The sequence below is a fragment of the Lygodium microphyllum genome, chromosome 18 (genome assembly GCF_053477565.2).
Source record: "Lygodium microphyllum isolate KBCC chromosome 18, Lygodium_microphyllum_v1.1.10, whole genome shotgun sequence".
Lineage (NCBI taxonomy): Eukaryota > Viridiplantae > Streptophyta > Polypodiopsida > Schizaeales > Lygodiaceae > Lygodium > Lygodium microphyllum.
This window is the reverse complement of record NC_141152.1, coordinates 105,914,030-105,923,717: the sequence shown is the minus strand read 5'-3', so window position 1 is coordinate 105,923,717 and position 9,688 is coordinate 105,914,030. Positions and strand designations below refer to the sequence as shown.

At 40.8% G+C, this 9,688-nt stretch overlaps 1 protein-coding gene across 1 annotated transcript; it reads left to right on the top strand.

Moving 5' to 3' along the window:
* Positions 1–866: 866 nt before the first annotated feature.
* Positions 867–3,411, top strand: LOC148021226 (linamarin synthase 2-like). Its single transcript, XM_087699060.1, has 2 exons — positions 867–1,649; positions 1,733–3,411. Exons 1-2 carry the CDS (start codon positions 1,001–1,003, stop codon positions 2,707–2,709), a joined length of 1,626 nt encoding a protein of 541 aa, XP_087555186.1. The 5' UTR covers positions 867–1,000; the 3' UTR covers positions 2,710–3,411.
* The last annotated feature ends 6,277 nt before the right edge of the window (positions 3,412–9,688 follow it).

The following is a 9,688-nucleotide window of genomic DNA, read 5'->3' as shown; positions in this document are numbered from 1 at the left end:
GTTATAAAAATGGCAAATATATGTAATTTGACTCAGAAATCCCTGCAAAATTTTGAGTTAAAGGTTTTTGTATCTGCTACAAAAAATGTTTTTCGTGAACATTGCCCCAGGGTCAATGGGGCGACCGAGTTAACTATCATACATGCTATTTTGAAGGTCGCACCTCAGTTTGGAGGGGCCGTTTTGTTGGACGACAAAATTAATAATAGCTCTGCTAAGGATCATTCAGGGTGCGATTCTATTTTTTCATAATTTCTGATTGGTTCTGCTAATTCGGTTGCTAGAAAGGTGGGTCAAGGTGCTGCACGAAATCCAATCGCTAAACATGAATAGCCTTCACCCAGCTAGTATCATCTTAGGGACCCTATTCCTTGAAGGTCCCGGCAGGGTAAGTGTGGAGTGATATACACCCCACTCACCCTGCATCTCCCCAGCACGACCAAGGGGTAGCAGAGGAAATAGTGTCCCACTCCCCCTGCTTGACCTTCGTGCGACCCAGCCCTAAGTTGGAAATATTAACCTTGAAAATTTAGGCTTGGATCGAAGTTGGACGTACATGGATCGACGGCCTTTGTATTTGTCTTGAGTGTCAAATTTTCTCGCACCAAGACACGAGTCACCAGTTACGACTTTGGTATCTACTATCACCCGGGCCCTGGCGAATGGCTTGAGGACAGTTGCAGAACCTGGATATTGTATAAAAGTCAGAACCGTAGGAAAATTGCTGGCAAGTTGTTCCATCGCCCGTGCTCTACCTACAAGACAACAAAACATCACATCACATCACATAGTAATAATCGAAATATTATTTAGCTCAGATGGACTCGTGTGTGCCACCGGACAGATGATTTCAGTCGTATGTTTAGAACACACGATAAAGTATCCATAGCCACGCATTTATGCTTGATACAGGAAACACTCCAGCTCCGATCTGATATTATTCTTGTACGAACCACATTCCACGCTCCTTCTGCTGTAAGCATCGACCACTGTTATCTACATGACGATTAGCAAGCTGCGCGAGCTGCCTGAAGATACAGCAGATGATGAGGGTAGGACAGATAGTGGCTTTCCAGTACTAGGATGTGGAGGCGACAATGTAATGAATGGGCAAGAAGATATTCCCACAAGTCTGTCGAGGCCACATGCGGTGCTGGTGCCTTACCCTCTGTGGGGGAATATCAACCCTATGGTCCAATTCGGGAAGGACCTGGCTATCCAACACGGCTTCAGGGTCACTTTCGTTACCAACCGGCACAATCATGAGCGCATCAGCAGGAACAATACGAGTAATTCTACTAAGGCCGATTCCGAATCGCCTGTCGAATTCGTCTGGGTAGACAATGGGCTTCCAGAGGACTTCGACTACTCGGACATTGTGCCACGCATCAGGGAATTCCACCAGGGTGTCTTCAATATGAGAGAGCCCTTCAAAGACCTTCTCATTAGCCTCAACAAAGGCAGGGATCAGCACAGGACGAGCGTCAGCTGCGTGGTGTTCGGTTCCTTCTGTCCGTGGGCCCACGAGGTGGCGAGAGAAGTGGGCTTGCCCAGCGTGTTGTTCTGGACGCAGTCGGCGTCGGTGCTGGACATCTACTACCATGCCCACCTTCTCGAACTGCACGGCTTCTTCCCTTACCGCAAGCCAGGCACGTTCTATTCAATATTTTACTTACGCCGCTGAATCCTTTATGGCTTGCAATAGTGTTAAGAAAATTTTGCCGATTTGCAGATAGCACTAACCCTGATGATGAAGGCGGACGACTTGTGGACTACTTACCTGGCATCCCTCCCCTGCGGCCATCAGATATCCCGAGCTTGTTCCACGTGGAGAGCATCGACGATCCGGTATACAGATACACGAAGCAGCAGATGGAAGTGCTGACAGAATGCAAGTGCGCTGTCATCAACTCCTTCCACGAATTGGAGGTCGAGGCGTGCGAGGCGCTGGACGCAGCCAACGGCGGATCTCTCTCCATCCACGTGGTAGGGCCTCTCCTCCCCACACCATTCCTGCACGAGGCCAGTCGTGATACAGTAGGAAGCGATGCACGCGTGGACACAAGCCTGCTGGAGGAGATGACGGACTGCATCAAGTGGCTGGACCACCAGAAGGAGGCCTCGGTGCTGTATATCTCCTTCGGAAGCATGTTCACGCCATCAACTGAGGAATGGCGGACCATCGCGGCTGGCGTGCAGGCGAGCAAGCAGCCTTTCCTGTGTGTGATAAGGCCGACCTCGTCCATGAAGAGCCTGTCGGATGTCCTTCCTGACGGCTTTCTAGAAGAGACGAAGGACCGAGGCATGATAATACCGTGGGCGCCGCAGCTGAAAGTACTGTCGCACAGGGCCGTGGGGGCCTTCCTGTCCCACTGCGGCTGGAACTCCACCCTGGAGAGCATCAGCCTCGGGGTGCCCATCCTGGCCTTTCCCCTCTTCTCTGACCAGCTCACCGACTGCAAGTACGTTGTCGACGTCTGGAAGATCGGGCTACAGCTCAAGAGATCACCGCTCGACAGTTACGAGGTGTCTCGCGTTGTCACCATGGCTCTCCAAGATGATGAAGGTCATCGACTGCGAAAGAATGCTCGGAGGCTTCGAGATGCAGCTAAACAGGCTACTCTACCTCAGGGCTCCTCTAGCTTGGACTTCCAACAGTTGGTTCGGACAATCGTTGATAAGGAAAATCCTCAACCAACCCACCCTTAGAACATCTCGCTCTACCTCAGGGCTCCTCTATAAGCTTGGACTTCCAACAGTTGGTTCGGACAATCGTTGATAAGGAAAATCCTCAACCGACCCACCCTTAGAACATCTCGCTCTCCCATGTTTTTAGACGCCAAATGATAGTATTAGTATCAAAATAACATCTTTGAATTATAAAAGTGAGAAAGTGCTACGATCATTTTCGCGGTAGCTTCCCAAATGTTGTTAAGGTCATAGTTTTGGTCTTGAAGATCGCTCCCTTAACTTATTCCAACTTCCAAGCGCTAGATACAACGAAGGCAAAAAGCACCTTGAAGCCATCATTCAACCTTGAATAATCTAGCTTGGATCTCCTTTCACAAATTCCTTGCTAAGCATGTATCCGAAAAGAAGTGCGTCAAAGCCTCTTTACTTCCACATATGCATTTCCCATAAAAATTTCCTCTTCTTTCCAACTTCTCTCATTGAAACAATGTCTCAACAAGCATTCTCCATATGAAGAGCCTTTCCTTCAGAGTTAACTTGGGAGACTAAATTTTCTTGATGATTTCTAAAAATAGAGACTTGGAGAGTTGCATTTTCCACACAGTTTTGAGTAGTCTTTGTTAGCTAGTACCCTGCTAAATAACCCTACATTTAGAGCAGACAATACTTTTCCCTTCAAGTTTGAGCCATAGGATCCTTGTTGAGCTCCAACGATCTTGGTTGATGTAGTAGCAATTAGCTCCAATTAAAGTTTGTTTCTCAAAAACGTTCCACTCTACACTATCCTCTTCAAAAGAGCATATGCCGCCTTCCCACTATAATCAACATTCAACCTTGTTCATCCCCTCCTTCATCATTATCGCACTTCTTTAAGAACTATAGCTAATGATGCTAAATGGCCTAATACCATGTTATCTTCTGCTTCAACTATTGTAACAAGACACTACAAGAACACATGAGCATATTAATGGCCAATTATTAATGTTACGCTTATATCAATGCATAAAAAATCATCACTATTTAGCGACACTAATAGTGATGACATATTGGGGGGGAAAACATGAAATCATCACAATAATTGAGAGAGACAGAGAGAGAGAGACAAAGAGAGGGAGCGAGGGAGGGTGATCCACCAAGATGGAGAACAACACAAAGGAAGGAGAACAAGACCATGGATTTAGTACATCTAGCAACAAGCCTTGATGTGAGTCCATTTCTCATTCACCCCTTCTTTCTCTCTATGTTTTATGTGTGGTGTGTGTGTGTGTGGGGAGAGAGAGAGAGAGAGAGAGAGAGAGAGAGAAAGAGAGAGAATGTGTGTGTGTGTGTGTGTGGAAGAGTGAGAGAATAGGAGATGGAGAAGGAGTCTAGAAAGGGACAAGGAAAGAGAGAGATGGAGGGAGATGGAAATAGGGGAAGAAAGAAGGGCAAGAGTGGAGAAGATGAAGATAGGGAAAGAATAAGAGAAAGACAAAGAGGGGGGGAGTATGAGAGATAGAGATGAAGAGGAGAGAGACAGGGAAGGAGAGATAAAACTTAAAAAAGTGAGAAAAAATGATGAGATTTTTGAAGAGAGAGAGGGGCAAGGAGATGGAGAATAGGTAAGAGAGAAAGAAAATTGTGAAATTTTTTAATATGAAAGTATGTCAATTTATAGATTTCAAGCTTGTACAAGAGAGAGAATTGTAAAAAATATATTTAATTATAAATTTATTCAAAAATTATTAAATTAAATAATATTATTTTGATTATAAAAGAGAGATTAGCTGAGAGAGAGAGAGAAGAGAGAGAAAAAGAAAGAAAGAGTTTAAAAGTATTAGTTTTATTTAAAAATAAAATTATTTAAAATAGTATTTTTATTATAAAAATAAGGACAAGAGAATAAGAGATGAAGAAGACCATTTAGAGAGTGTGTGTGCATGTGTATGTGAGAGAGAGAGAGAGAGAGAGAGAGAGAGAGAGAGAGAGAGAGAGAGAGAGAGAGAAAGAGAGAGAGAGAGAGAGAGTGTGTGTGTGTGTGTGTGTATGAGGATAGGACATGGAGAGGATAGAAAAAATAGTCTGCCCATCTTACCTATGATCAAGCATAGTTGAGGTTAAAAGTCTTGTAATAGAAAATGTGATAGATATCAAAAACCCAAGGCAAATGGGTTAGTTTCTCTACACACATGTGTTAAGGAGTACCAGGAAAAAATTAGATACTAAAGTACATTGCTAATTTTTTGTAATTGTACAAGTTTTCCGAAAATTGATATCTTTTTGAGAATTAGTAGGTCAATTTAAGATTTTCATTAATAACAAATATATCCACTTTGAAGCCCAAAACATTCAATCAAATAGAGAATTTACGTGACGAAACAATTCTCACAACAACACCTAGCAAATCTTGACTATTTCAAGCTATGGCTATTATTTTTCATGTTTCTCATGGTCAAATTCCCTCTAAGAAGGAGGTTCCAGAATGGGTCAAATACAAATCTATTGGAAAGGGCATTCTTCATGCTTAATTGGGTTTAGAGAGAGCTACTCCACTATCTTCCTTCGTTAATAAGGTCTTCTCTTGAGGAAGATAGTTTGTGCTTAAAATATCACAAGATCATGCACTTAGTTGGTATCAACACAAGGTAAAGTATAAATAATATAAATGAGGACCTAATGATCAAAACTACAATACACTTTATAGAGTGGCATTGACATTTCTAGCACCCCCTCTTGATACTTAATAAATGCTATAGTAAGAAGCAATTGATGCTACGACCATGAATACTCAAGTCTCACACATAGACTAGATGTGCCTCAAAGACAACACAAAGAAGATTCAATAATTATGAAGTGTGGGATAAGAAAACAACTTTCCACATGTGGTAGCTCAATAATGTCCAACACTTTCTGAAATCTCCAAGAAGACCATTCAATAGTTGTAGCATTTGGAAGGCCACATAATATCAAAGAAGATCTAAGCCTCATACTATTGATCATAGCAACGACTAGACTCACAAATCATCCCTAAGAACATGAAGACTATTGAATAGTTATAGCATTTGGAAGGCCACATAATGTCAAAGAAGATTCAAGCCTCAAGCTATTGATCATAGCAATGACTAGACTCATAAAACATCCCTAAGAACATGCACTTAACTTCATGAAATTAATAGTTGTAGCATTTGGAAGGCCACATAATGTCAAAGAATATTCAAGCTTCAAGCTATTGATCGTAGCACAACTAGAATCATAAATCATCCCTAAGAACAAATTTATTAGAAAGGGCATTGTTAATGGTTAGTTGGGCTTAGAGAGAGCTACTCCACTATCTTCCTTAGTTAATATACTATTCTCTTGAGGAAGATAGTGTGTGCTTAGAATATCACAAGATCATGCACTTAGTTGGTACCAACACAAGGTAAAGTATCAATAATATAAATGAGGACCCTAATGAGAAAAACCACAATACACTGTATAGAGTGGCATGGACATTTCTAGCACCCCCTCTTGATACTTAATAAATGCTACAATAACAATGGATTGATGCTAGAACCATGAATACTCAAGTCCCACACATAGACTAGATGTGACTCGAAGACAACACAAAGAAGATTCAACAATCATGAAGTGTGGGATACAAAAACAACCCATGTGTGGTAGCTCATCAATGTCCAATAGTTTCTCAAAGCTCCAAGAAGACCATTCAATAGTTGTAGCATTCCGAAGGCCACATGATGTTAAAGAAGATTCAAGCCTCAAGTTTTTGATCATAGCAATGACTAGACTCACAAATCATCCCTAAGAACATACACTTGACTTCATGAAATCAACTACAACCAATATATACTTGAGAAGCACCAATCAACCAATAACATGAAGTGGGAAATTAAGTTCACTATATAAAATTAAGTGAAACAAATATACACTTGAGAAGCACCAATCAAAAAGCATTCCTCAAGATGAATGTGAAATATTTCATGGAAAGGCACTAATTGCCCCCCTCAATTACTAGTTTCCATGTCAAATGGCATATCTTCTTGATACATATTTGATCAATTTATTTGACATTTTTGGCATTTCATCATATAGAGATATCATGTGGATTCTTTTCACAACTGCACCACATAGGGTATACATTAAATAAATTTATTTTATCATATCTCCTTCTTCAAATTCTCTCCTATATCTGATTTACACTTTCTATTCAATAGTGGCTTGCATGCAATGATTCTTGGTATGATATAATGCAACAATCCTTTATTTCAACCCTTTTGTAGCCAAAGAAAGTAGCTTGCAACAACCTTTGCTAACCTTTCAATAGGGTATCACCACATAGGTTTCTTACATGATAAAAGCTTGAGAATTTATGTGAGTATCTTGCATTTTATGTATCACACTTGATGTTAACATAGGACAATATTTCAATGTTAATGAAGGCAATCTAGCAAGATTCTCTCTCTTTCTCTCTCTCTCTCTCTCTCTATATATATATATATATATATATATATATATATAAGGGTCAAGTGATCAACACAAAAGGGTAAGGCCTTTGATTCCTTGCAAGTTGCTACAATAGAATAGGAGCTACCTACGAAACTTTGGGGGGAGCCCCTAATGGAGGAGTTTCCATAGCCATGGTTGCATGCACTCCTCAAGCATTCTAGGCTAGATAGGAATAGTGAATGGGTGCAGTGGAGCAAAACATTTCATCGGCATAGATATACTCTAGTGTGAAAAGAAACACTAGAGCTTGTTGCCTCTAGGTCCATGATGGGATATTTTTTATAATGAGTGGTGTTCCTCCAATTTAATCTCGCATGGTGGCACACCTTGGTAGGTGGCTAAAGGCAGGAAAACCATGGCATGGTGTGCTTCAGTTGGAGTAGGTTGCATGTGAGATAGAGATGGTGTTATGTTCCTTTTCTATGATCTAGGTATGCCTATGAGCTACATTTACATTGTTGGTTCTTTGGAGATGGTGTCTAGCATGGGAGTACCTATTCCAACAAGCTTTCTAGAGGCTCTTTTACGATGTTTCTTGTATGGTGATGATGAAACTTCTTTGGTGAGTGTGGTGGTGAGGGCACATTGTCATCATCTTGAGGTTACTCTAGGGGTGCTAGCGGATGGTGGACCTCTAAGGATATTTCCCATATCATTGCATCATTGTATAAATTTGTGTATTGTCCACGCATGATCTAAGAGAGGGTGTTAACATTACGCAGCTCATTGTGGTCCACACATACTCATGGTCTTGCTATTTTGACTCAATTTGTTCTCAAGCAAGCATGTTTCCTCTCTAGAAACTCTCATTTTTTTATATTGGATCATATTGGGCTATTAGGTTTTGTGCTTGTGCTCACTTAAATGCAAGTCATATTAGGGTTTCTCTAGAGAGAAGGTTACTTTCTCTCATGAGGCCTCTATTTATAGCTCTATTTATAGTCCCCTATCATGAGTTTTCCCCATCCTTTTATAGGCGTGGTTGTTCTTTTAAATGCCCCTTTTCTTAAATGCCCTTTTTACATATGTGGGTTGTTCTTTTGAATGCCCCATTTCATGGTATTGGCTTAAGATGGTTCAACTGGAACTTGATATGGAAGCCATATTTGTAGGTGATTCTAATATGGTAACTTTGCTTGATGTTTTGATCTAACATATGAGATGTTGACACAAGTAGTATTCTTTGGAAACTGATCCGAGAAAATCACAAAAAAATATTTGTCTAACACTTTGTTGATTTTTTGTACATTTGGAGCTTTGAAATAAAGAAGAGGGTGGGAACAACCTCTTGGGAAATCCAAGAAATCATTGGATGAAAATATTTCATGGACCGGTTTACCAAGGGGGGGTGAAGAGTAAAGATCAATGGAAGAAGGTGAAGGGAAAATGTATAATGTGAAAAGAAAAGATATGAAATGGATTTGGAGCCATCCAAAGGGCATGTGAGGCTCATAATGTCATGACTTTGGAGCCTTATGACATTTCAACCAAATGGGACCCTTCTTGGAAGCATTAGTGGAAGAAAAATCAGGCACATGATTTTATAAGATTTTTTTAAAATACTTCCACTCCGATCCAAAAAAACTTTTCAACATGAAAGTTGTAGTGCGTGAGCTGAAGTTTTGGCCAGTATTTTTTTATAATTTTTTAGAGCTACGAGTCGGGAGATATGGCCAAAATGGTGGATGCCAACTTTTTCCAACTGTAGTGGAGACCACCTCCCAATTTTATACACATCCATACTTTCTTCCCCACACTTAACACTTCCATAAAACATCATTCATTAGACTCCCAACCCTTTCCCCTCTCTTCTCCTCTCTCTCAAGCTAATAAACCATTAGAATTCATCTCCTAAATCACCCTCAAATCATCCTTAATTGTAGTAGTAATGTATGAACTCTTATTACTCTCTCTCTATTATTGCTAGATATGATCTTATTTTATGAAGATTCTCTATATTTTTTTATAGGAGAGATCTTGGACTCAAGCTATTGGGGGGGAGAATGGAGACAACTCACCTATGATGGAGCTTGATTAAGTAAAAATTGGTCAACAAAACATCTAGATGGAGCTTCCACATTGGTGGAACTGCCTTAATACAGCTTTGGTGGTGTTAATTCCTATTATATCTTAACGTCCTTCTTAAACACCCTCAAGGCCTATATAAAGAGGCCTTCTCCTTTGTAATTTGCAAGAAGAGAGAGAGCCAAGAGGCCTTCTTCAGCCCTATTGAGCCTTCCCCGTTCTCCCTCATGAGTTTATGCAATTCCTTCCCTTACTATAGCTTATGTATGCTCTATAATGTAATAAGACCATGATATTGGTGTCCATATTGTGTATATTGGTTATGTTCCGAGGGTTCTCCATCTCTTAAGTTTATTGATTCATCTATTTTTTTCGTAGTTCTCTCTCTCTCACTTTCTCTCTCTCTCCCTCTCTTAGTTTTCCTCTCTTCTCCCTCACAATCTCCTCTCCCTCTTGCATAGCGTCCTAGTCCGCTCTTCCATGACTA

Excerpts from the sequence above, each read along its gene's own strand:
- LOC148021226 (XM_087699060.1), top strand. The coding sequence starts at position 1,001 with ATGACGATTAGCAAGCTGCGCGAGCTGCCTGAAGATACAGCAGATGAT. Across the intron at positions 1,650-1,732 it reads CTTCCCTTACCGCAAGCCAG|ATAGCACTAACCCTGATGAT; the intron begins GCACGTTCTATT and ends GCCGATTTGCAG.